The 27623-nt window shown below is 35.3% G+C and overlaps 1 protein-coding gene across 3 annotated transcripts in view; it reads right to left on the bottom strand.

Annotated features, from left to right (window-relative positions):
- Nucleotides 1-27623, bottom strand: part of SOX6 (SRY-box transcription factor 6) — a 582258-nt gene that overhangs the window by 339467 nt on the left and 215168 nt on the right. For all 3 annotated transcript variants that reach the window (XM_087433166.1, XM_087433167.1, XM_087433168.1), the window contains one exon: nt 15335-15575. In XM_087433166.1, coding sequence (XP_087289292.1) covers nt 15335-15575 — 241 coding nt within the window. The remainder of the gene's footprint in view (nt 1-15334; nt 15576-27623) is intronic.

The following is a 27623-nucleotide window of genomic DNA, read 5'->3' as shown; positions in this document are numbered from 1 at the left end:
TGAAAATACAGTCATGATAAGCACTGGAACTATTTTTAGGTTTTTATTTATACTAGTTTTTCTAAATGAAATAATAAATACTAAGCTACATTACTCTCTTTAATATCAACGCTCAAAAATCACCTTCTTTATGAATTCATCCCAAACTAATTCCCCCAAGATCTGGCCCCTCACAAAGCTCCAGTAACCTTAGCATTTGTAATCAGCTTTTTCTAGGGATACTACCAATTCCCACTTAACCTAACTGCATACGGATTATCTCCATTCTGTCCAGGAGCAGCTACAGTTCACTGCACCTAGACCAGGCATGTGAATGGGCAGCCATACCGCAAGCAGAGGAGAGTAGTGGGCTGGGGTTGCAAAAGTCAGGTAAGATGTCAGGAATTGAGAAAGTCAGAGACCATACATCAGGAATGGAATCTTGCCCTTCATATTGGAGTTGAAACCCACAAACAGGTGGAAGTCATTGCAGTTGGGAGAAATGACTGGGAAATGGCCTCGCTACATGCTGCATGACGTGTTTACATCTGTGAGTAAAGAAGCCTTTGAGATGACTTTGACATGAAGACAGAATATTATCTTCTCTTACCCTTTCCTCCACCCATTAGCAAGGCTGAATTAAATGAGCTCCTTCTTATTGCATTGTATGTTGTCACTTTTGTTTTCCATTTTAGTTATACTGCCTCTCCAATTATAGCTTTATCCTCACTCTAGTCTGCCCTCCCTATAGATAAGATTTATTGAAATACCTAATCATAGATTTGTCCCTGATTTCTGATAGGCCCCAATCTAAAGCAAACCTGTTTCCTTAGTCCCTACCCCAAATAAAAGCACAAATCCTAAAAATCTTCTCTGCCAGGACAGATGGCTCCACCTCCCTTGGTATGCACTACATTTATATATTTTAAGTTTCAATTTTGTGTTCAAGTTATATTACACAAATTACATACATACATGTGTATTAAATATATTAAGTTATTACATATACTAGATATGTACTTTTTCTGCTTCTCCACTTTAAACAACTTTTCTATTTTTTAATGAACCAAAAACTACCTGCCGACTGTGCTGTAGAAGAGGCATTCTACTATATAGTGTTATTGGGTGACTGACAGAAAAAGCTTTACCTAATCTAGTTCCAATAACTTCTTGCTAACAAAGGAAATCTAACCTTTTTAATATGCTGAAAGCTAAATTGATAACATTTATATGTTCTTTTTTAGAGGAAAAAGGATGTTTTTCTCTAATGTGACATATTTTAAGGACAAGCACTGGTTTAAAGAAGCTTACATAAACGAAAATACTGAATTTGGTTCCAATTACCAAGTTTATTCCAGACAAAAACATCATTTGCTCTAATACTGAAACAAAGTATATTCTTTTTCTCTCTTATTAAACTAATACTTGGTAGAATATATTAAGTTTAACATCATGCCACTTTACCCTATTACTATACTGTTCAATTACCATAAATTTATTCATGATGTGTCAGAATATAGATTTGTTATCAATATTTGCTAAAGTGTCATGACTCCTAAAGTCTAAGAATAAAAAGTTATTGTTTTTAAAAAGTTATTTTGATTCAAAGAAAAAGAATTACAAAAGTTTTTAAAATAGCTTTATTACCATAATATTTAATAAATGGAAATAAATATAGTGATACAGTATATATAGAAAAATATTAAAGTCCCCAAACTTGTCAAGACAAGCACATAGAAAAGCCTTGCATCATCTATACACTATCAGCCTCATATAGAATCAAAATCTCAAGATTCAAAGGTCCTTAAAAACCCAATTACACAATCCATCTAGTACTTGAATCCCCTGTGCAAGAAAATGTGGTATAATATTTAACAAAGTACAGGTTCTCTGGGCCAGCTTTTGTAGTTAAATTCCAGCTTTTCCATCTACCTCCCATATAACCCCAGACAAGCTAGTTATCCTCTCTGTTAATTTTCTCATCTATACAATGAGAGTGATAATAACAGCAGTACAGAACCTACCTCATAGGGTTGTTATGAAAATTAAATAAATTAATAAAAATAAAACACTTAGAACAGTACTTGTTACATTAAGTGCTCATTAAATGGGGTGGTGGTAGTGATGGTGGCTGTTACAATATCTCTGACAAGTTTTGGCCTCTCCTTAAACATCTCCACTAATAGAAGATTTAGCACCTCTCAAAGCAGTCCATTCCATCCTTGGAGGGTTGTCAAACATTCTTATTTGCAGGAACGTGAAACCTACTCTTTCAGCTTACAGTTCCATCCCATGGAAACATTCAGAACAGCAGCACTTTTTTAATATACACACACAGCTGTTATAGTACCCTTGTGTCTTCTCTTCTTCTACGCAAAACATCCCTGTTTCCTTCATTTCTTCCTCATTAGACATGGTTCAGCCATCTTGATCACTTTCCCCTGAGTATGTTCCAATTTGTTTCTCTCTCTCTGAAAGAGTAGTGCTCTGAACCGAATGTACTCAATACTGTCTAAATAACAAGGAATTAAGACACACTATCATTGCCTTAAAGATATCATACTTCAAAAATCTAATGCTATGGGACAGACAGCCTCATAGATGAAAATATGTTATAACTTTTTGGTAATGTAACAGTAAGAAGAGCTTTAAGGCAGGCTGCCTAATAGCAAATCCCCCAACACATGGAGCAACATTCTATCAAGTTTCAGCTATTAGCTGATTCAAGTGCCTACTAACTCTACACAGTTACCTTCATCTAGCAATTCAATAGTATTTGACTACCATATGATATACAACCTAAACAACACTACCAGGCTAGGTTGAATTGGCTAAGACAAGAAAGTTAGAAGTAGCAAGAGACTAGGTGATTATAGTTCAAATCTTTCATTTCTGAGATGAGGAAGTTGAAATCAGGAGATATAAAGTGACTTCCCTAAAGTCACACAGCAAATTAGTGGCAGAGATGAACATAGGCCTTCTATGAGGTAACATACTTTCCTCTAACTTATGTTTCCTCTCAATAACCCCAGGGAAAATATTTCCACTGAATCAAAAATTTTGTTTTAGTTTTTGGGGTTGTTTTTTTTTTCTTTTTTTTTTTTTTTTTGACAATTTGAGGCATTGGGAATAAGGGGTGTGATTATGCAGCAGTTCGAGAAGTATAATTGAACAAGCTCTTACAGAGCAAGTTTCTACACATGGAGAGTCTCAACTGATTCCATAGAGCTTTTCTGAAGAGGTAACTACTTACTTTGGTGTCAAGTCTATTATCCTCATGCTCTCCTCCTTTGGTTTTCTTTTCTTCCACATTTGAGAGACACCAGTGAACTTATAAAAATAACTGTATTTTTTATATATAATCAGCAAAATAGCTAGTATGCTTTAAATGAACTGAAGGCTATGGTGGAATCTTAAATTATATGTATATCGCAGGATCCAGATATCAGTCAGATCACCAGGAACCCATTTTGCATAAGTATCATCCAAATGAGGAATAATAAAGAGCACTTTGAGATAGTGGACACACCCCAGACATCAGAATTAAGAATCTGAAGCAAAGGAGGTGAAGCAAAAAACCTCCCTACCCTCTAACAAAAACAGAGAAATAGCCTTGAAAATAGGATAGTCAAGATACCAGGGACCTGTTGTATGACACTAACTCAGTGTTGGCAGGGAAGAGGAGCGCTTGTCATATGTAATCTGTTGAAATGTCAACAGTAATCTGTTGAAATGCTGTTTAATCCAGCTTTTGGGAAACCTGTCCCTAATTCAAGACAGAAACTGGGGCCATTGTGGGGGAGGGAGACCTAACAATCATTCAAGGGTATCAGAGTAGCTTCAGTAAAAATAGAAAATAAGATATAAAACTCTTAGGAAAAAAGTAAGGTAGTTGGGATCCGTTAGGAAAAGGAGTAGTAATTAGGTCCCCAGAAACAAATATCAATATGTTAATAGCCTATGTCTTGGCTGTCTATTTAAAAACAATGTGGCTGGGGTCAGATAAAAAAGAAATAGCTCAGAGTATACTCTTCATACCTCACAAATCTTAACCTTAAAAAGTACCAGAGCCAAATCAAGGTCTGTCAGATCCGTTGGTTCCTTAATGGAGATTCCACTCTGTTAACAGTGAAGTCCTTTCCTGGCCTAGTTTGCCCCAGGGAAGAGCAACTGGAGGGCAGCTCGCTGTACACATCACACACGCTGAGCGCTCACGGACACTCTGTGAGCTCAACAATCTCCTCTCTTCACTGGGATCTTGCGCAGTAAGGTTCCCAATTTTGAGAATTTCACCACAAAAGCCTTCAAACTTCCTTCTAATATGTCAAATACATATAACGGTTTTAACAAGAAACTCTTGGTAATCCAAAAATTTTAAAATAACATCTCTACAAGTACAAAGAGACTAAAAATGATTCCTCAAGGCTATGTTACTTATAAAACAACTATCTATCTATCTATCTATCTATCTATCTATCTATCTATCTATCTATGTATCTATCTATCTATTTATCAGTATTTACATTTCCAAGAAAAGGGAAACTAGGCACAAAAATATCACCAATTTACCACAAAGCAGTAAGCAATAAGCAGTAGTCTGCAGTAAGCAGAAGTCTAATTCTGTCATCAGGTGCCCCTAGTGTTTGGAAGCTGTGCATTGCTCTACCTGAAGGCAGCACACACCCTTGGATTGATGGTTCAGGTACAATCACAGAGTCCAGGCTTTCTAGTGGGGGAAGGGGGCGGAGGGGTGAATTTTTCTTTTCTCTCTTAACTTCCAAATACCAAAAAACTCAGATTCAGATTCATTCCTTACCCTACTGTGTCATTCCTCATGAGTCCAAGAGAAGAGTAGCCAAAAGGAGAGCTGAACTCTAATCTAATCTTACTGTCAATTTCAGAAAGCAAAATAAATAAACTATAATCAATTTCACATACAAACATATCCATGTAAGAACAAAAAACGTGAGAGCATCTTTGGTAGAAGCATACCAGGTACAAAATAAATCAATACAACTGAGGCCAAATATTAACTCTAAATTCAAGAGCAAAAATTTTCTCAATTTGTTTATGAATTACATTAGCTTAACCCTGGCTAACCCAGTGCTTATGTAAAAAAACTACTAATTTACTACTGGAGCTAAACAAAAAATTCTTAAATAACAGTAATTGCCCAAAAATGTTCTAATTCTTCGTGTTTCTAGGTAAATTAATCTCTTCTATTACACTACCATAATCTATCTATGCTTGAGTGAGGGCACATTTCTTCCCAGAAGTTTGATCAACTTGCAAATATTGTATTCTGGGTATTCTCTGTACCCTGACAGTGAAAGCAAACCAGAGTTAAATTATAATAAAAGCAGAAGTTTACAAAATAAATTCCAATCATTTTATTAAATAAGGTTTTCCATTTTCTAGGGTGCTAGTGAAATATAAAGAAGATAAATGAAATGCACAAATATTCATTTCTAATTTTTACCTGATTGCAAAAGTTTATTAGCAAAGGTTTATAATTTATACTTTGAATTTGAGAATGTGGTTTACACAGAGATATATTATTGAACTCAATTTGCATCACCTAGAAAAATAATGCCTAGAGGTTATAGGAATGTAGTAATCCCAAAATAATATTTATTCTTTGTTTTGTTGATGTGATGTATCACGTTGATTGATTTACGGATGTTGAACCATCCCTGCGTCTCTGGTATAAATCCCACTTGATCATGGTGTATGATCTTTTTAGTGTATTGTTGTATTCGGTTTGCCAATATTTTGTTGAGGATTTTTGCATCAATGTTCATCAGCGATATTGGCCTGTAATTTTCTTTCTTTGTATTGTCTTTGTCTGGTTTGGGTATCAGGGTGATGTTGGCCTCATAGAATGATTTAGGAAGTGTTCCATCTTCCTCTATTTTTTGGAATAGTTTGAGGAGGATGGGTATTAAATCTTCTTTGAATGTTTGGTAAAATTCACTGGAGAAGCCATCTGGTCCTGGACTTTTATTTTTTGGGAGGTTTTTGATTACAATTTCAATCTCTTTACTTGTTATTGGTCTATTCAGATTCTCCATTTCTTCTTGGTTCAATTTTGGGAGGTTGTGTAAGTCTAAGAATTTATCCATTTCTTCTAGATTGTCCAATTTGTTGGCATATAATTTCTCATAGTATTCTCTTATAATCCTCTGTATTTCCATGGTATCCGTTGCAATTTCTCCTCATTCATTTCTAATTTTATTTACTTGAGCCTTTTCTCTTTTTTTCTTAGTAAGCCTGGCTAACGGTTTGTCTATTTTGTTTATCTTCTCGAAGAACCAAATCTTTGTTTCATTAATCCTTTCTACTGTTTTTTTGGTCTCAATATCATTTATTTCTGCTCTGATTTTTATTATTTCTCTCCTTCTGCTGGCTTTGGGCTTTGTTTGTTCTTCTTTTTCTAGTTCTGTTAGGTGTAATTTAAGGTTGCCTATTAGGGCTTTTTCTTGTTTGTTAAGGTGGGCTTGTATCGCTATGAGTTTCCCTCTCAGGACCGCTTTTGCTGCATCCCATATGGTTTGATATGGCATGTTATCATTTTCGTTTGTTTCCAGATAGTTTTTGATTTCTCCTTTAATTTCATCAATGATCCATTGGTTGTTCAGTAGCATGTTGTTTAATCTCCACATTTTTGTCACTTTCCCAGTTTTTTTTTTCATGGTTCATTTCCAGTTTCATAGCCTTATGGTCTGAAAAGATGCTTGTTATGATTTCAATCTTCTTAAATTTATTGAGGCTTGCTTTGTTTCCCAACACATGGTCTATCCTAGAGAATGTTCCATGCGCACTTGAGAAGAATGTGTAGTCAGCTGTTTTTGGATGGAGTGCTCTGTATTTGTCTACTAGGTCCATCTCGTCCAGTTTTTCATTTAAGTCTAATATTTCTTTATTAACTTTTTGTCTGGATGATCTATCCATTGCTGTAAGTGGGGTGTTAAGATCCCCTACTATGGGCCGGCCCCGTGGCTTAGCGGTTGAGTGCGTGCGCTTCGCTGCCGGCGGCCCGGGTTCGGATCCCGGGTGCGCACCGAGGCACCGCTCCTCCGGCCATGCTGAGGCCGCGTCCCACATGCAGCGGCTAGAGGGATGTGCAGCTATGACAGACAACTATGTGCTGGGGCTTTGGGGGAAAAATAAATAAATAAAATCTTTAAAAAAAAAAAAAAAAAAAAAAGATCCCCTACTATTATTGTGTTGTTGTTGATTTCTCCTTTTAGGTTTGTTAATAGTTGCTTTATGTACATTGGTGCTCCTATGTTGGGTGCATATATATTTATAAGTGATATGTCTTCTTGATGTAGTGTCCCTTTTATCATTATATATTTCCCTTCTTTGTCTTTCTTAACCTGTTTTATCTTGAAGTCTACTTTGTCTGATATGAGTATGGCAACACCTGCTTTCTTTTGTTTGCCATTAGCTTGGAGTATTGTCTTCCATCCTTTCACTCTGAGCCTGTGCTTGTCTTTAGTGCTAAGATGTGTTTCCTGAAGGCAGCATATTGTTGGGTCTTGCCTTTTAATCCATCCTGCCACTCTGTATCTTTTGATTGGAGAGTTCAATCCATTTACATTTAGGGTAATTATTGATATATGAGGGCTTAATGTTGCTGTTTTGTCACTTATTTTCTGGTTCTTTTGCATTTCCTTTGTTTCTTGTCCCATTTGTTTTGGACTGCCAATTCAGTTTGGTTGTTCTGTCTTATGATTCTTCTAGTTTTCTCTTTGTTTATCATATGTGGTTTTGCTTTGATTATTTGTTTAGTGGTTACCAAAATAATATTTAAGAGGTTAATAGTATAAAAAATAAATGTCATCACATTGAAAGCTATATTAACAAAAGGAATAATAGCTTGAAGTTTCTGTTCTTTGAAAAGGTTACATTTCTCTTGGAAAGCAAGGAAAACTTCTTATTGCAGAGGACAATCAAATAGTGGGATAATTTGCATATCAAGGTAATTAAGGCACATTCATTAGATGCGTTCAAGAAATATTCGATATGTTCATGGAATGTACAGAGTAGGGTCTTTCCTGCTTAATGCAGGTGGTTTGACTCGATAATCAAGGAGAGCCCTTTCAATCTCATCTCCGAATGAATGATGGGAGCAGGATTCGTTACGTTCAAGTTGCCTTGATGGAAAGCAACCCTCTCCAAATTAAAGTAAGAAGGTAGATCTGGAGGAATGCAAATATTATCCCAGCTTTCCCCCTCCCAAAGAAATATGCAGCCTATCATAGGCATCACCATCTTATTCATGCTGATCTAGAAGGACCTTAAGATTCATTCATTCTAGTCATGAAAAGTCCAAATTAGTCATGTAAATGACTGCATGCTATATAATATATACATTACTTTCTAAAACATGTTGCTTAGAAGAATTACAGAAATGTGCAAATTTCATTATTCCAGTTATATATCATTATAGTGGTGTACCCAGATCATCACTAGGTAAGAAGGAATTCTGTAGAAGAAAGTGTACATTAATCAGAACTACCCATAGACTGAAACATACTTGTGGAGTTCTGCTTTAATTAGAAAATTATTGGTGTCCTGAGATCAGATTCCATTGATTAATACTAACCAATTTTGACAAGACACCTATTTAAAGAAAAAAATCTTCTACTGTGTTCAAATGCCATTTGAATCCATTAAGAAAATAAAAGCTGACTAGAATAGACTTGCTCAATCAAACTGTTCTGCTAGACTAGATCATAGAAGATTTTCTATTAGTAATCAAGTCTTATTTTAAATAATTACCAAACAGTTACTTTTCCTAAGTGTCTGGAAATGCTATAGAGCCCAAGCTATACTTTGGTCATGAAGGAATATTTGCATATGGATACTAGACTGAAAAGTCAAATCACAGAGCAGCCCTGGCATCACTATGAGGTGTTCACTAGCAGCATATTGGTGAAAGAAATGAAAACCAAATATTTATGAGACATAAAAGTACCACATAAAAATGAAGCAAATTAGGGGCATAGTGGCTGAATCCCAGAAAAGATAATCCTATGAACACAGAGGAATGATGTAAATTGTAAGTGAATGTCGGTGATGGAGTTCGTTAAAAGATTCATGTTACAGTGCTCTGCAAACCCCAGTGACTGGATCTTATACAGCCTAGAAGATTAAAATAAAAATAAACATGGTCTATCCCATATCCTTGAAAACATTCTGTAACACAATCTTATTACACTGAAAAAAAACAGATACTAAATTCTGATTTTCCTCGAACTGTCAAAATACAAAAGCAATGCAAAAAGTCTTTGCACAGATGTAGCAAAGGACTAGATTTTTATATTTTGGCAGGTGCTCAATATGCAGCCCACATAATCACATGTTAATGACTGGAGTGTGTTAATCAGCATGCATACCTGATTCATTCTTGCCCAAGGGGGAAAAAAGCCAACTATTCCAGACCATGTTAATCTTTCTACTTTTGATAAAGATTTTGATAATATGCTAGGTAAGTAAGAAACCTTTTCCAAAAGGTGTACTTAGAAAGGAACACTATATCATTAAGAATAATAAAATAATAAGAATATAAAATAATTCAAATTTCCATAAACATCAAGATATTTCCAAGTAGCATACCAGTATCATTTTGTTTAATTTAAACAACCCAGATTTGGGGAAGTTTTTAAAAATATACACATTTTTTTAAATAGCAGGAATGAAACAGTGCACATAACCAGGGTGTGGAAATAGAAAGGTGATCGATGTATTAACACTAGACAACACTAGTTGTCTATTTCACTACCCACCCTAAGAGTTTTGCCAGATTCCATGCAATAAAATATAGTTTTATTTTTTGGGTTCAAATTGTAAGTAAATTCCTGTCATTAAATTTCTGAGATAAGTGTAAAAAGAGAGAGCACTGTGTGCTAATATAGTTTCAAATTTATAGAATATGGGTAATCTCCCACAGGACTTCCTGAAGAATGTTGTTTCATGATTCAGGGGCAAAGATGGACATTTTCACTTGTTACCAGAAGAAGTCTAGGTTTGAACTTTACTTACATGGACTGTATTTCCAAAATTCTAAAATGAGAGTAGTAGTAACTAAATTTCTCAGGCAGTCTAAACCTAGCAAGTTTATGGATTTTTTTCCAGTGCTTCATAGACCAATCAGATACCAAAAAGGTGCAGATAAGCCTTGCCTTAGGTGTTAAGACTATAAACTAGTTAGGATCAGGTGAACTAGTGGGCATCACTGTATTTTCTAAAATACAGTCTCAATAAAATGAGGAAGGAAATTTCATTTGGGTGCTGCCTACTATCTTAAATGACTAAATCTTACCCAAAACTGGCAACAATTCAAGTTTTTAAAATCTCTTAAAAGGTAACAAAATTAGAAATCTTCTAAAAGTCTGTCACAACAGAAAGCATGGCTGAGAAGGATTCAATCGTCACTCACAATTCCTGGACTATGTTATCACGTAATGACAACAGCTCCATTCCCAGAAGTGGTACAAAGTCCACACCAGAATTTTTATGACTCCAAGTGAACTACATAAAACACTGCAGAGTTGATTAGCAACTTCATTGAACTGAAAGCAAGAAAGGCAGAGAGGAAAAATTGTTTGCAAGCAAGAAAGTATTGTTCCTGACAGTTCTTTATTAAATATCTCAGCACACTTACTACTATTTTCTTTCAAAAACAACAAAAGATATTATTGGCAGCTTTTATTTATAATAGAAAAATTATTTTAAACCTTTTCTGGAAGATAAAACTTGGAGAAATTTGAGAAGGTCTCTAAAATAAGGAGTCCGGATATTCTGAGTCTGAGGGTCTGGTATGGTTATTTCTACTTAATTAGACTAGTAGTTAAAAGCCAGACGCATATAATTCCATTTTGGTTTAAAATATATATCAATATAAGCATGCATGTTAGTGCACATGTGCCACTTACAAACTTCTTGTCACTTTTTGAATCTTGTAAAAGATACTGTTGGTGCCCTGCCCACATCTCCGTGGTACACCCTAGAAGTCACCTGCAAACAGTTCCCTCTTAGGCAAAAAGTTTCTGTCTCTAGTCTGGGATCATTCTCTGGCCAGGAGCAAGCCTACCCTTTACCCCCTTCCTGGTCTCAGCAACTTCATCTCCCGTTCATTCTTGACTCAATTTCTGCCCACCTGTATGTTACTTAAAATATTCTCCTCACCCTCTCCGTGAACCTTGTCGTCTTCAGAATCTCGGGGACTGTTCCACGAATAACCTCCCTAACTGTTCACTCTTCCACTGATCCTCACCTGCACTACTGCAATGGTGTTCCCAGCGACTGTCCTTGTTTCTGGTGTTATCTCCCACAGTCCACTCACTACACGGCAGCCAATGTGATCTTTTAAAAACATAAATCAAACATGTTACTCTCTTGCTTATAAAACTTCCAATGGCTTCCTCTTGCACTTGAAATAAAGTCCAAACACCTCACTGTAGCCTATGATACCTCATAGTGTCTGTCATCCGCCTGCCTCCTAGATTTCATCTCATACCATTCCCTCCCTCACCCATGCCACTCCAGTCATTCTGCTGTTTTCTGTTGCTCAAACACACCAACCAAAATGCTTTCACACTTACTATACACTCTAGCTGGGTGTCTTTCCCCAAATTTTTGCATAGTTGGCTCCTTCTCATTATCCAAATTGCAGCTCAAATGCCACCTCTTCGAAAAGACCTTCCCTGGACTGTTTAAAGTAGTTATTCTCTATCACATTTTCTTATTTAATTTTATTCATTGCACTTCTCATTGTCTGAAATTGTCTCACTCTGTGAAACTTCTTTATTGTCTGTCACACTTCTAGAATCTAAGTTCCATGACAGCAGGGATCTTATCTGTCTTAGTCACAAGAAAGTCCCTGTGCCTGGAACTTATTAGTAGGTGCTGTATACTCAAGTAATCCTTAGCAGATACTCATTACACACAATATCATATGCCAGTCACTAAACTTTATCACCAAATGTTCCTCCATGTCAGTTACCATTAAAAAGAATGATACACTATACATTCTTTCTATGAAAAAATTATGCAAATTTATTCCTGCCTACCAAATCAGTCCTAATGAGAACAAAAACACATTTCAGGGGACAGTGTCAATATTCCTCTGCAAAAAAGGTGCCAGTACACTGGTGCCATAATGAAAACAGTAGTGGCTGTAGACAGTGAATAAGAGACAGTGAATTCTTATACTAATTTTTCAGCCTTCAAATGGATCTTACCAATTAACACAGCACACTAAATTTAAAATTGAACATTTTGGTGTCCATAATGTAAATAACTAATTAAAATCAGAGTCTAAAATTTTTTTATCTCAAATGGGTCTTTGAATGCCTATCTCTGAAATTTCTATTTGCCTTCCTTGATTATGCTATAATGAATTCTTTTCCTTGTTTGAAACTATGTGGTCTAATATTTTGTTGGATGCCATCTCAAAATAATTAATCAGAATTTTAACATTTAAAGATTTTTTTTTCCTAATCAGGAAATGGGGCTTAGCAGAATTTCTCTGCTTTGTCTTGACCCTCTCTTACAGAAAAGCTCCTCTGTGGTCTTGATATTTCAAAGTAGAACTCTTCCTGAACCCAGTAGATAAGAAACTTTTAGCGCCTGTTTCTAACTGTTCATGAGTGAGGGCCATTACAGAAAGTAAATAACAATGGAAACTGAACAGGTGCTGATAGAATTCTTGCCGTTGTTTTTTAGACTTTCTTTTAAACTTTATTTCTTCACAACTATTTTATGGGATTCAATTACAGTGAGTAGAGAATATGACCCATTGAAGAGAACAACAAATTTCACTTAACTTCATAACAATCTTTTTGGACTTCATATTTATTTGAAAGTAGAATGAGGCAAAATATTTATTAAATTTAACTTTAGTCACAGTTCTCCACCCCAACACACACACACATATTCTGTACGTGGCTTTGCAGGACTTCCCAGAAAACCTAAAATCCTTCTATTGTTTTTCTTTCCTATAAAGAAAAATTAGTTGGTGATATGATACTTGCAGTATAAGTCATTACAGGTCTGATGTTACAGTTGTTACACATTATTGAATCTATCAAACGAAAAGGGAGCACAAAGGGAATTTCCAAATGCAGCTGCTATTTCCCATTTGTTAAATCCTTTTATTATACCATATAAGTACACAGCTGGGAAATACTATAGAGTGGGAGTTAAAACAAAATATTTTGGCTTCTAGACATTCAGAATACACAAAGGCTCCAGTGGAAAGCAATGCTTGATGTCAAAAGAGAGTGAAAGTTTGAAAACATTTCTAGCAACTAGGATTTCGTTTATACTAACATATAACATATTTGTAAATTGAAACTATTTTGTACTACCATAAATCACACTTTATATAAATTTGGTAAGCAAATTCTTAATATCTATTTTCTGACAAACTTTTAGATCATAAAATTTTGAGAATAACTCACCAAAACAACCTAGCACTTGCCAAGATACAAACAAAATTTTACTAAGAAAAATAAGTAAAGTGTTCTCTAAAGAAGTAAAATTTGAACTGTATTATTTCTGCCTCAACCTTTATTTTCCAAACTAGTTATTTTCATTTGTCCGTGACTATATTTGGCATAAAAGCCAAAATATACCTTGAACCCATGCCTTCTCTCTATCCTCTCTGCTTCCATCCTAATCCAAGCCACCACCATCTCTTACCTGGACTTCTGAAATAGCCTCCCAATAGTCTTCCTCCTTTCACTCTATCTGCCCCCCATCCATTCACCATACTACAGCCAGAATTGTCTGTTTGAAGTGTTCTTAAACCCTTCAATGGCTTTTCATTGCACTTAGAATCAAATCTCACTTCCTTAATGTTATCTACAAGGTCTTGTTGGGTATAGCCCCTACCAATCTCTCCAACTATATCTGAACCTACATTGCATCTTCACTCATTACACTCCAGCCATAAAGACTATCTTTCACTTCCTGAAACTCACCTATAATTTTCTCACCTTGCTATGCAAGGAAAATAAATCTTCCAGTGAATCTATCTAATTGTATAATGACGATCCCCTTTGAACCTAAAGTTAGTCTAGAAAGTCTTATTTTTATTCCAATCCCTGCTTCTCACTCACTGCTCCAGAGCACTGGCTGTGCCTGCAAAATCACCTGAAAAAAAAAATGTCCACCTCCATAAATTGTGGAATCAAGTCTTTGAATTGGTTCTGAGACATTAAATATAGAGCAAAAACCCAAATATATGTTATTACTGGTAAAGGCATTGTAAAATATTACCTTATTTTTCACTAAGAAATAAAACTTTTCCTCATTGCCGATTTAAAATATTTTTCATTAACTCAACCAAAAGTTAAGAAATGTACAGTGTTTTAAATTCTTTTTTTTTTAATTTTATTTATTTATTTTTATCCCCCAAAGCTCCAGTAGATAGTTGTATGTCATAGCTGCACATCCTTCTAGTTGCTGTATGTGGGACGCGGCCTCAGCACGGCCAGAGAAGCGGTGCGTCGGTTCGCACCCGGGATCCGAACCAGGGCCACCAGCAGCGGAGCGCATTCACCTAACCGCTAAGCCACGAGGCTGGCCCTTAAATTCTTAATCTAATAAAATTTTTAAAGTTTTAGTCAGTTCTAGATGTTAAAAATTTGAACGTTTTTGCTTTAAACTAGACAATTAATGTCATTGTTGTGGTTTCTGTTTTGATCGTTAGGGATGGAATTTAACATGGGATAGTTGGCTGATACACTGTGTGTATTTGACATTGTTGTTTCTACCTTTAGGGCAAACTCCTGCAGTCTAACTGAATGATACTCAGGAGCTTTGTATGTCCTTTTCAAATTAATATATAGGCACATAAGTGAGACAAGCTTTAGTATAAATCAAGAATGACTATTAAAAATGATAAATACCTACTTTTCCTCACTGAAGATGTATTCACTATATGACCTCATTCACAGAGACATGTTTGCTTAATACAATTTTTCAATATTAATACACAGCCACACTTCATTTGATCATCCCTATTTTGTGGTATTATCAAGCTCACCACCTTAAATTCAGAGATTCAGAGAATCAGATAACCAAATCTCCCCCAAAATAAATTTAAATTTCTTTTGTCAAGTTGACCTAATAATGCACAAAAACTAAATCACAAAATATTTTCCACTTTTTCCCAGTTACTAGCATATTAACAATATTAATAATATACACGGTAGTTGTTTCATGACTTGAACACAAATAACTCTAATGGTATGTATTTGAGCTTTTTCTAAAACACCTACTTGTAATGAGGCCATACTAACACACACTTAGTGACAGTGGTCAGATTTTAAAACCTCACCATTCTTTGCTGAGACGACAGAACACTGTCCCAGTCGGCATCTTGTTGAATGGTATTGACAAGTGTTGGTAGCTCCTCAGAGTGAGGTTTGTTGTGCATTATGGGGTGCAGAGGCAGATGGGAGGCCACATGTTGATCACTGCCCTCTTCCTTTTCCCTTGAGGTCAAATCTTGGGTCAACGTTTCCTCTCCATCAGCTGCACAGGCAAATGGAGAGGTGGCTTGCTTGGAAGACATTCTTCTGCAGAAGAAGGAAACAGCATGGATTAAAAACAGTTGTCAATGACAAAAGAATAAACCATCCCTTACATTTGACTAATTCAGGAAAAAAGGAAACTTCTCTAACTTCAGAGATGTTTATGATCTACTCTAAACCCCTGAAGAAGAACTCTTAGCTTATCTCCTCCACTTTCCCTCTCTGCTTTTAACTCAGCAAACCTCTTCCCAGTAGTTGCTGCGTATTTTCTCTCTTACCAATCCACAAAGGAAATTTTTATGGAACAAGTTTTCATAATATATAATATATGTATGTGCGTATTTTTACTCCCAGTTCTCCTCTCCCCACTAGATTATAAGCTCTTGAGAGCAATTCAGTTGATGGCTAGCAATGAAAAAAAGAAATGAATGAATGAACTGGCAAATGAGTCAGTTTGGAGGATGACTTGAAAGCACAAATATCCAAATTTCTCTTATGCTTTATGTAGGAACAAAAGAAGTCTATGTAAGAAAATATAATTAGGCAAGTAAGTAATCTATGATGAAAGTCCTAAGCAAATTTGGTCCTGACTTCTTAGTTTACATCTTGTAATATGAGTGCTAGGCCTAACACTGCTTAGTGCCAATCTGCTCTTTTCTAAGGACTTTCAAGCTGTGTCAACCACCACAGCTTAATTTTTAAGTGACATATTGATTGAGTGGCTGATAAAGTTAGATTAGTCTTATGGCAATTTTGTAACATTTGAATTTAATATACGAAATAACTATGCCTCTATTTTATATAAGAAAGTACATACAAGATTCAAAGCATTTACTGTGAAAACAGCAAAGTGCCTACTATGCATAACATTTTTAAAACTTTAAAAACAATTACTAAATATTCATCTATGTATCCACAAGTAAACATTGACGACATTCAGCACAAGGTCTCCATTCTGTGCTTTCACATATAATCAGAAAATCAAGATTATTAAACAAAATTTCAAAACTTCTAGAATATCACTTTATCAAGATGATTTTCTTAGCAAAATATTTAGAAATAAAACCGCCAAAAGTTTATAACTTAAAAGAAGAGGCGACTGAATATTTTTTCCGAAACTTTACATTGTTTTGGTTTATAGCATCTTTAGCTCTAAAATTGCTGTGTAACGAAAGGAATAAAATCTCCACCTTAATTGCTCTTTAACATTAATTGATTTCATACCATTTTCTTAAAAATGCACAAATCAGTTAACATAGGAAACCACATGAGCATTTTTCAAATTAGCAAATCATTAACTTGCTAGTACTGTTTCTACAGACAAATAAATACTGATTAAAGGGTCTAGAAATCTGAGATTAACAGTTAAATTTACAAATCTGTCACATGCTTTCATGAATATTGCAGTGAAGGAAATATCAAGTGCAAAGAAAAATAATTAAGTTAATTCCAATTTAAACAGTAGTTTTATGTAGCAGCCCATGTTTCACATAGGATTTAACAGCTAATGCTAAATTTCTCACAATTAATGAGGGGGCTCAGATTTAGTATCCTACAGTGAAAAAAATTAATATAAGATCAGCTAATCTAATTATGCACAGTTCTAAATAAAAGTATTACAGGCTTTTGAAGTGCTTTGAAACATATTAAAATGCTGATACCTACTTATAATAATCATTCCACAAATAATGAAAAGTTCCTCTATTAGACTTGATACTAAAAAATAATATAGGGGAAAGGAAGTGAAGAAGAATGTCTATATTTTCTTTAAGGAGAAAGAAATGAAATGTTCTAAAGAGTACTATATCAAAGAATCAGATAAGTATATTCTTGACTAATTTCTATCAATACTATCAAATGGACAAATGGACATACACTTATGGGAAAGGATACCAAAGGATGTTTCTTAGTATACAGGAATCACTCAAGAACTTACTTTATTGTAAGTAAGCTTGTAAATACTACAGTAAAACCAGGCAAATTATAACTATTCTGCAAGTTTATCAAGAGCTTGCCATCAACAAGAGTGTTTTCATAGTTCAGATAATGACAGTACCAATAATGTAATCATTCACATTAAAAACAAAAGAATGAATTTGCCGCTGCTTTTTAAAACAGCTAAATACAATTGAAAGTCATAATCCAAAACTCGGAGTGACTTTAGCTCCCCAACAAACATCTTCTCATTATAAAGTCACTTGGCTCCTTCCAATAGCAATATCTGTGATTGTTGCTCTAGTATAAATTAATCATGACACAAAACCCAAAACGAAAAGTCTCTTAAGAATAATTTCAACTTTAGACTGCACCAAGGAACAATAGTGTACAATCCTAATTAAACACAACGGTGCAGCTGTAAAAATAGACTAAATCTGTCCAAAGCTACAAGTTGAGTTTAAAGGCTGGTTTGTTAGAGTGTTTTCTTAAGGAGGGCTGGGCCCTTAGTCTTAATCAGCCAATAAATTATTTCCTGCAATTACATTAAATAGAAAATTATCTTCAAATGGGGAGTGTTAATTGAAAATCAAAATTCAGAGGGAAGTTTAGAAATTGCACGCTGAATACAATTAGCGAGGAAAGGCTTCACCTCTACCTCATCAACAGTCTTCTGGTGATTCCTCCAGTGACCATTCAGGAAAGCTACCTAGTTATAACATCACACAATTTGCCTTTTATTTTGCACCTATAAATACAAATGTATACTAAGGTTGCAAATAAAATACAGGCTTCCAAAAAAAAAAAATCAATATTAAATCTGACTGTTCATCCTCAGTTCACACCATCATTCAGGGACAAGGAGACGGAGAAGGTAGGACAACAATGGTGAACCAAGAAAGGCAGACTCAACTTTGAAATCCTTCCCTTTGGCAAAGGAATTAACATTTTTTGTTGCAAGAAGAATACTTTCCCATGTCATATTTTACTTAATTTCTTGTGTTTACTCTACTATAGTTCTCAATATGTTGGTAGCAGAGAAAATAGTGATTTTTGTTCTTTCAGCTAGCTATCAGTCCACCGTACGCATTTCCTTTTAATAAAATTGTTGGGCTTGTTTTAGGGTTGTTTTTATTGTTGGTTTTGTCGTAGTTTTTGGTTTGGGGTGGTGGTTTTGTTGTATTTTTAAAAGGAAATGTGCACAAATTCTTTTTAATGTGCAATTTGTTAAATAAGTCTCAGATTTACTGATTATTTGATTCGATTTACTGATTATTTTTGCACACTTTAATAAAGAATCCTTCAATTTACTGATTACATCCTCATTTATTTCATTTCTTTACTTTAGCTTTCCCTTTTAAAACATTCTACAAGACCAACTAAACTGTATTCTAGAAGCTGCAAAGAGACTTGACTTTTGGCAATGCCTTTCCTATAACCACTGCAGCATGGCTACTCTCCTTTAGAAACTCATAAATCAAATATACACTTGTTTTAAGATTTTAAAATGTCACATGGGATGCTTACATTTTTTAATGCTCATATCAGTAATTTTCCATTACAAAAACTTTCACCCCCAGTGTATTAGAACACTGACTTACTTCAGCTGCTGCCATATACAACTTTTAAGCAAAAGAATCAAAATCCTTGTGAAAATGGTCAATTTCTATGTGACTTTACTTTGTTTTATTTTTGCACTATTATAACTTAAAAATCATTCAAATGAATTGTTTTTTTAATTTGTATTAAAAAAAAATATCTCCCTAGTTATACCCCCTGAAAACAGGAGTTTATAATGGAAGTGCTGACACAACCCTAACTAAAGCAGCGCAAATGTTGCCGCTATAATACACAAAATCAAGTTCTATTATTCTAAACTATCCTCGCTCATGGGATTTTTCTTTACTGTGCTCCCAGCCAAACTGCTGAAGCATGAAAAATTTAAATGCAATCAAATGCGCCCAATTCTACTTTACTAGAACAAGTGTCTACAGTGGTACAATCTTAAAAGGAGATGCAACAGATTTGTTTGGTGTTTTTTTTAACTGTTTATTTATAATACAGTGCATCGGAGATAAAATAAAAGGAAATTACACTCACATGATACCAGTGTATTGACTACACAGAGTACATTATAATCAGAGAGAAAAACTACATTGTCAACTTATCACATTGGTTAAACAAGATGGTTTTCTGGGGCATAGCTATTATCAAGCAAAACCTCCAAAGAGAATTACATGTCTTTGGGACACATGAAACTGAATTCCCATCATGTGTTCCCCGAGTTTGAAATGTCTCTGCCCAGCACTTCAAGTGAATTCCTAGGATGCCAGGCCATTGGGAAGAACTTCAGGGCTTAGGACTTTTGGGAATGAGATTGTTGGAGATACAGCCTCCAGTAATTGATCATGTTTTCTAGGAAGTCAGTAGGAGTGCCTCTAGAAAGATGATGATTATTTTACTCCAAAACCCCAGTATAAAATCTGAATGTTTAGGCCATTACAAACCTACTCAGACAGTAAATTTACTTCATCTCCTTTCACAAGACATCAGATTAGCTGGTCTAAGACTTTATAAAATGGTGAGGACTAGATATCTACACATTAAATCCTCTATCTCAGAAAATCATATTTTCTAGAACTTTAAACCCTTCTGATTTGATGATGTTATTTTTTTAAACCAGTTATTTGTATATGTTTAAAAGTTAGGATTATTTTAAAACAACTTTCTCATAAGGCATAGCCACTCAAAATCACTTTTTTTCTACTTACTATTGTTTGGAAAAAAATCCATCTTAAAACTATCATTTGGGACTTACACAACTATCCAAAGGAGCCTCTGAATTTTTTAGAACAATATTTTTAACCTGATTTTTAAAAATGTTTTCATTACTTCTAGATTATTATCAAACGGCATTCACTTTTTAGGTGTGTTACATTTATTCAAAAGAAGGCCTGTTTTTAACATAAAGCAACATTTTAATAGTTGGTTTACTTAAAGAAAAGATTAAAAATTCAGGCCAACATTCACATTTATTTTTGCAACTCAGCCCCAGGCTACCAAGGTAGACTTATATCAGTCAGATAATTCACTGTGAATTTAGTGCTGCAATTGATCTGATACTGAGAAATAAACAACTAATTTTCCAAAAATATAACACAGTGCCTCTCATTTTAAGGAGCATGAGTAACAGATATACTCAGCTGCCAAAATGCACAATACCCAGGAACCCCTACAAAGGACGCCAGTCCACCCAGCCTAGGGCAAAGAATGATTTAAAAACTTTCTTCCTGTACCTCTAATTCCCATGTTTAAGGATGGGGAGGGGAACGGGTTGGGGGAGGAACTCTGAATCCAGACATTAAAATGAAGATGTCCCTTTTAAAACTTTTCCTGCCTCACTCGGGTAAAGCCTGAGGTTAGTACTGATTCTTTGTATTGTTTCACCCAGCACTATCTCCTTTCCTCCACTCCACTCCTAAACTTCCCTAGGCTTCTGCCAGTTTTTTTCTTTCTTCCATCTGTTTAATAAGCTAATGCGAAACTTCAATGAAAAAGAAGGTAACTGCTTTCAGAGCTCCCTTAGAGAATTATAGATCTATCTTTTAAAGTTTGTAGTGGCTCTTTCAGAACATACATGGTAACATATACAGACAAGATTTGTTAGAAGAAAACTCACTGATTTGAGGTAACTGTCAAATCAACAGCGATGAGGCAAATGAAATACGTTTGAAGTCCTTGAAGTATATCTAAGAAGGGGCTTAAATTAATGGATTTTGACTTATCTAAGCCTTCTAATTTTTCACACCAAAGCACCAAAATTGTCTCCAAAGGCCTTCTGAGGTTCTTACAAAACAGGGACTACCTGGAACAGATTCTTCTCAAGTCATCAAAGTTTGTGTTTCTAGAGTTTATATTTAGCTGACAATATTGCTGTCACTTTATATAGCTTAAGACTGTTCTTTGGACTACAGCTCATATGTCTTGGAATGCTTTGACTCATGAATTGTTTCTCCTGATAATGTTACATCACGTAACCACCTCTGTCTAATTGGTTAGTATCTGGAAGAGGCAGGCAACCAGCCTAACGACGGGCCTGCCTGACTGACTGCCTATGGAAAACCTATAATTATTACATGTGTCTCTGAGTATCCAGTTTCTTCCCGGGATCAAAACAACTTGACTTCATGTAACCTCCATCTATACTTTTTGCTTGATAGAAATAATATTGAATTTTTCTCACAGTTTATCTACCAGTAACTTATTAGGATCTTGGCTTTGGAAAGCCAGGCCCAGAATACATAAACAAAGTCAGTCACTTAACAATGAGAGCAAAACCAAACAATGACTACTATAAATATACACTAACTTAAAGGATTTTAATCAAGCACAATGACTTTATAGATCAACTAAAAGACTTCTATGTGGCTTGAGTGAAAGAAAGCTGTCTAAAATAATGACAGAATGAACGTATTTATATATGTTCACTTTTTTTAAAGTGAATACCAAACATGTCTTTGTCAACTTGAAACCCATCCACTAATATGGAAGCCCAATTACAGGATATCTTATCCAATTATTAATAAAAACATAAAATAGAACAACAACTTCTCAGAGAGAAAGGGTAGGAAGCTGTCACTGTATACTTTTCCATTCTCATCTCTATTTTTACTTTTTAATATTGCCAGAAAAAAGAGAAAAATGAAAATTGATACTATTAGATTGTTTCAAAAAATGAAAGCTCACACACAGTGACAGTGAACAAAATTATATAAAAGAAGCTAATCTCTGAGGTTCTCCTTTAGCTAAATAAAGAAATCCAGCAATTCTTCTCTTTCGTGTAATGAAATAAAGTATAAATTGCAGATTCCCATCAAATAAGAGGAGGAGAAGGAAGAGGAAGGGGGAGAGGGAGGGAGGGTTAGGAGGGAAGGAGGAAGGGAGAAAGGGAAAGGGGAGGAGAGAAACAACCATGGCTTTGCAGTTCATTTTCAGTTTGTCTACTTAATGAAAACCTCATTGTACAACCCTGAAAACCATTTCCAGAAGGCAAAGTATTTCTGATTCAGCAGAGGTTACACAAGCATCAAAGCAGTTAAATATAGGTGCCAAGCCACATTGCCAGGAGCTCTTAGTACTGTGAGTTAGTGTTACCTGACAGCTTAGTGAATATAAAATTACTTGTTTCTCCAATTGAAGACAATCAAATTGTCACCTTCCATTGTAATAATGCACAACTAGTGATCAGCAAAGTGCAAACATAATTATCATGAGGAAAACAAAAAATCAAATCTAAATCTCTCTACAGAGTAAACACATCTGTCCGGCTTCCCCCAAAAGGAGTGCATTTTAATACTGAATGCTATGATGCAATCTTTGTTATTTAACAATAAGATTTCTTAGTCTTACATTAAATTAAAATGAAAAACAACAAGAAATATCAATTCATAAGAAGTGAATACAAATACCAATAAGAGCACTATAACTTTCCAGACAGAGTACAAGGCCTACAAATTATGTCACTGCCATTTGGCTGATAATGTTAAGTGTATATCAGCAGCACGTCCATTATAAAAACTACGCTTCCAGAGATTTCTTTCTAGCCTAGAAACCTTTCTGAAGGTTGTAAAAGACAGGTAGGATCCAACCTCAAAAGCTTTTGTCTTAATTTTTCCTTAAAAGAAAAAAGTTATGCTTTATTTTTGTCTTCTAAAGTGCTCTATATTTTCAAGGTTGAAAATTCACCTCACAAAATTGATTTAGTATCTCCAGCCAAGTTTAGAAAAATAACCAAGCATAGGGTAGATGCCCACAACTATTACTGAGAAAATCAGCATCTGGAATTCTTATCCAAATTTGGTGGTCAGATCGGCCCACTGTAAAAGTGATTTCAGTAACCCAAAGCTGAAAATTTGACATGGTTCTCTGAAACCCTGAAGATTCCTAAGATATAAATATAGATTTGCTCCAAACAAACTGCTTTTTTAAAAGGTCTCTTCGTAAAGTAATTTATATCTATCTAACACAAAATTTAAAACATTCAGATTTACATCGTTCCTTTTTTTTTTTTTTTTTGCGAGGAGATCAGCCCTGAGCTAACATCCTATGCTGATCCTCCTCTTTTTTGCTGAAGAAGATTGGCCCTGAGCTAACTTTTGTGGCCATCTTCCTCTACTTTATATGGGACGCTGCCACAGCGTGGCTTGACAAGCATTGCGTCAGTGCGCATCCGGGATCCCAACCCGCGAACCCAGGGCCGCGACAGCGGAGCGCGCACACCCAACCCCTTACGCCACCGGACCGGCCCCTACATCATTCGTTCCTTCTTATATGGCAAAAACTCTTTCCCATTCTCAAAACATTCCTAACACAGGGGTTTTCTTCTTTCATAAATAATGTCCTCCTTTTCATCAGAAAAGAATATCATACTTACAGCTAATGCCCGATACTCCATTTTTACCTGATATCTCTGTTCTAAACGATATCATTTATAATTCTCTAACACAAATGTGGATCAGTAGAGAGAGAGGGGGAAGCATTGCACCAGAGTGAAAGCAGAATGAATTAGGGACCATCAAGATGGTCCACCTTGGACCATCTCCAAGGGTGGAGAAAAGGGTGAGCTGAAGGCACTCGGTGGACTTTGTGGCTAAATCAGAAACAGAATAAGGATGGAAGAAACAGAAGAAAGGGAAAGTCCAATCTCTAGTTGCAAGTTTTATTGCAATTTGAGATAAATTTTATACCATTAAGAGAAGCATGGAAATGAGAAATAAGACCGTTTTAGGAACAGAGCTTTTTCCTTGACCTTGCCAAGTTTCAAGTAATATAATAAAGTTTGTTTTCCAAGCGACCCCACTTATAAGCTTAACACAATAAAATCCTCCCAGCACAGGGGATGCAAGCAGTGTTTTTTGAACTTCAATGATAGGTAACTTAATACGTTCCTAAAATTCTGCTCCTACAGAATATTCCTTGCAATATAGTAATAATAAAAAGTATCAACAAGAGGAAGAAAAGAAAATCTGTTGTCCGGGAATGTCTTCCAGACCCAGGGATATAAATGCTTTCATCGATATTATCATAAGCTTATAGTCAGCGGAAGAAAAACAGAAAGCATTAAAAGATTTTGTTTTATTTAAAAAAAAGAAGCTTATTCTATGTTCCATGAGGATAGGGATCATGTCTGTCTTTTCATTACTGGATCCCCAGTGCCCAGCACAGTGCACAACACATTAAAAAGCAATCAATAATACTGGAAAGAGAGAGGGAAAATCAGAGAAGCAGAGATGAGCAAATAGCTTATAAGTATTTTAAACTTAAGGTAAGTAGATAATCACAGAAAGTACCACTCACATGTTAATGCTGCCAGCCTAACCATTATTCTTTCTCTGTACTCTCTTTACCAAATATTTCCTTCTTTAACATCTAAATCATATTTTTACATCTACATCCCCAACACTGAGCTCTCTCTCAGCTCCCTGAAATACAACAATCCTCAAATGACTGCTAGACATTTGCATCAAGACATACTCTGCTATGTCATATTCAACAAACTTAAAATTGGATTCATCATTATTTTCCTCAAGACCCTCCCTCATTCATTCACACCCAGAAGAGCATCAATTCTCAGCATCATCCAAGTTCAAACCATGAACACCATAACCTTCTCTTTTTTATCCTTGCTCCTCATTTCCAGCCTGTCATTAAGCTTCATCAACTCTTCCTTAATAATGTTTCTCGGGCCGGCCCCGTGGCTTAGCGGTTAAGTGCGCGCGCTCCGCTGATGGTGGCCCGGGTTTGGATCCTGTGCGCGCACAGACGCACCGCTTGTCCGGCCATGCTGAGGCCGCGTCCCACATACAGCAACTAGAAGGATGTGCAGCTATGACATACAACTATCTACTGGGGCTTTGGGGGGGAAAAAAAATAAAGAAAGAAAGAAATAGTGTTTCTCATACTCATACCTTCTTACCATACTCACTATCACCTTAGTACAGGGCTTTACTACACTTCATAACTAAACTCGTGCAACAGACTCTAAACGGGTTTCCCTAATTTCAGTATCTCTCCCTCCAAATCAGTCTTACTGCCTCTCCCTTTATCAGGCCACTCTCTTGATTAAGAAACATCAGTGGCTCTCCCCTGATGATAGAAAAAAGTCTCAACTCCTGACTCTGGCATTCAAGGCCCTCCATCCAGATCCAACCATTCTTTCTAAATTTATCTTCTAGGAGTCCAGACTTTAACCCTCTACTCTAACTAGACTGACACACTCAGCCTTCACTTATTGCTGCCTCCCAGGCTTTGCTCTGCCTGTCTGCCTTTACTTCCCCACTTTCCATTCTCATCACTAGGAAATCAACTGAGACTATTCCAGGCAACTATGATCCACCCCTCTTCTAATCATTTCTAATAAGTGCTCTGAAAATTTATTTTTATATCACTCATTCAGCACTTAATGTATAATATCTTACATAATCCTTTTTAAATGTATAATATATAAGTAATCCCAACCAGATTACAAACTTTTCAAGGGCAAGAAGAAAATCCTAGGCTTCTCTGTATTCCCACAGTACCTAGTAGAATATTTTGCACAAAGAAAGCAATAAATATTTGCTCAATTATTTAAATATTATTAAATGAATAGGCAGAAATAAATTTAGGGCATTATGCTTAACCAGAGGATTTAAAGTAAAACTTCTAGATCTCTGTATATAACTTGGCTTCCCAGGGCTGTCTCCTCTTCTCCAACCCTCTGGCCAATTAAATTCATTTCATACTTTAAAAGTTTTACATATTCTATGGCAAAAAAGCCTCCCCCCCCAAAATCATCAATCTATGTTGTTAAAAACATTAAAAGGATATATAGATGGATAGACAGATGGATGAACGGATGGATGGATGGATGGATGGATGGATGTTGGAAAGATGGTTGAAAAGATACATAAATAGTATTTACCAGATGCTTAAAAAATACCAGTCACCGTGCTGAGCACCGCTACAAGTATTATCTTATTTAGTTCTCAAAACAGCTATAAAAGTTAGATGATGACATTATCCCTGCTTTACAGATAAGGAAATCAAGGCACAAAAATGTTTATTTAAAAAAAAATTAAAACTTGCCTAAGGTCATACCTAGTAAATACAGAAGGCAGAATTTGAACTCAGGTGGTCTAACTTCAGTGCAGATGTTATTAGAATTAGAGGTAATTGATAATAAATCTAAATTAAATAAATTATTAACTATTTTCAGCTATCATCTGATTATTTCCTTACTAATTTATACATTTCCTATAGAATTTTATTTTTAATATTCCATTAGATATTCTAGATTCTCATTTAATTCAAGCTTAGTCAAAGGATTTGCTATCTTTACTTTTTCCTTCCTTTCTACTTCTAGGTTGGAGGTGTTACTGGTTACTGGTTAACAACTATTAAAAAGAGAGCGAGAGAGAGAAAAGGAAAGCAGTTAACCCTCTAACCAATCTATTTCACTCTCACTCTAGACAATCTGACAACAAAACTCGTTACAGAAACAGTTAAAGACATTGGCACACAAGGCTTAGAGGTTCGCTATAGTTTTTTTATGGTGAATTTTCTAATAAATATTTGTTAGTTGTTAACTATCCATGATTTCCCTAGCAAGCTTTTTCTGGTTAGCCTAGATGATCAACATTTAACTATATTTTTTTTTTTTTTTTTTTTTTTTTTTTTTTAGTCAACTTCCATCTTCTTTAGCTTTAATAAGAGCACTTGTTCACTATCTGTTATACAACAGTGGATGGTGAGGATAAAAAAAATCTTCCAATAGATACTGCCCAAGGGATTGAAATTTTTCTCTCTAGATTGTATTGTAAGAAGCCAGCACTCTGGCCTACTGTCCAATAAAACTTGTCAGGGAGAAAAAAAAATTGCAAAACTTCACTCAGGGGAAGGCCAAAAGAAAATGAGTGCTGAAATAGTGAGGGGTGACATGAGAGACTTGACTCCTAAGCCTGGCATTTGATCTAAATTGTGTCCTTATTGATGGCAGTGTGTGCTTCAATTACAAACTTCCAAACAGTGATTTTTAACACATGGAAAGCAAAGAGAAGACTGGTTCTAGGAGATTTTTTAAATTACTTTTTTTAAGTCAAAGGGATATTTTCATATTTA

Source organism: Ceratotherium simum, chromosome 7 (assembly GCF_057802395.1).
Source record: "Ceratotherium simum simum isolate JZ-2026a chromosome 7, ASM5780239v1, whole genome shotgun sequence".
Taxonomy (NCBI): domain Eukaryota; kingdom Metazoa; phylum Chordata; class Mammalia; order Perissodactyla; family Rhinocerotidae; genus Ceratotherium; species Ceratotherium simum.
The sequence above is the reverse complement of the archived record's forward strand: the minus strand, read 5'-3'. Positions and strand labels throughout refer to the sequence as shown.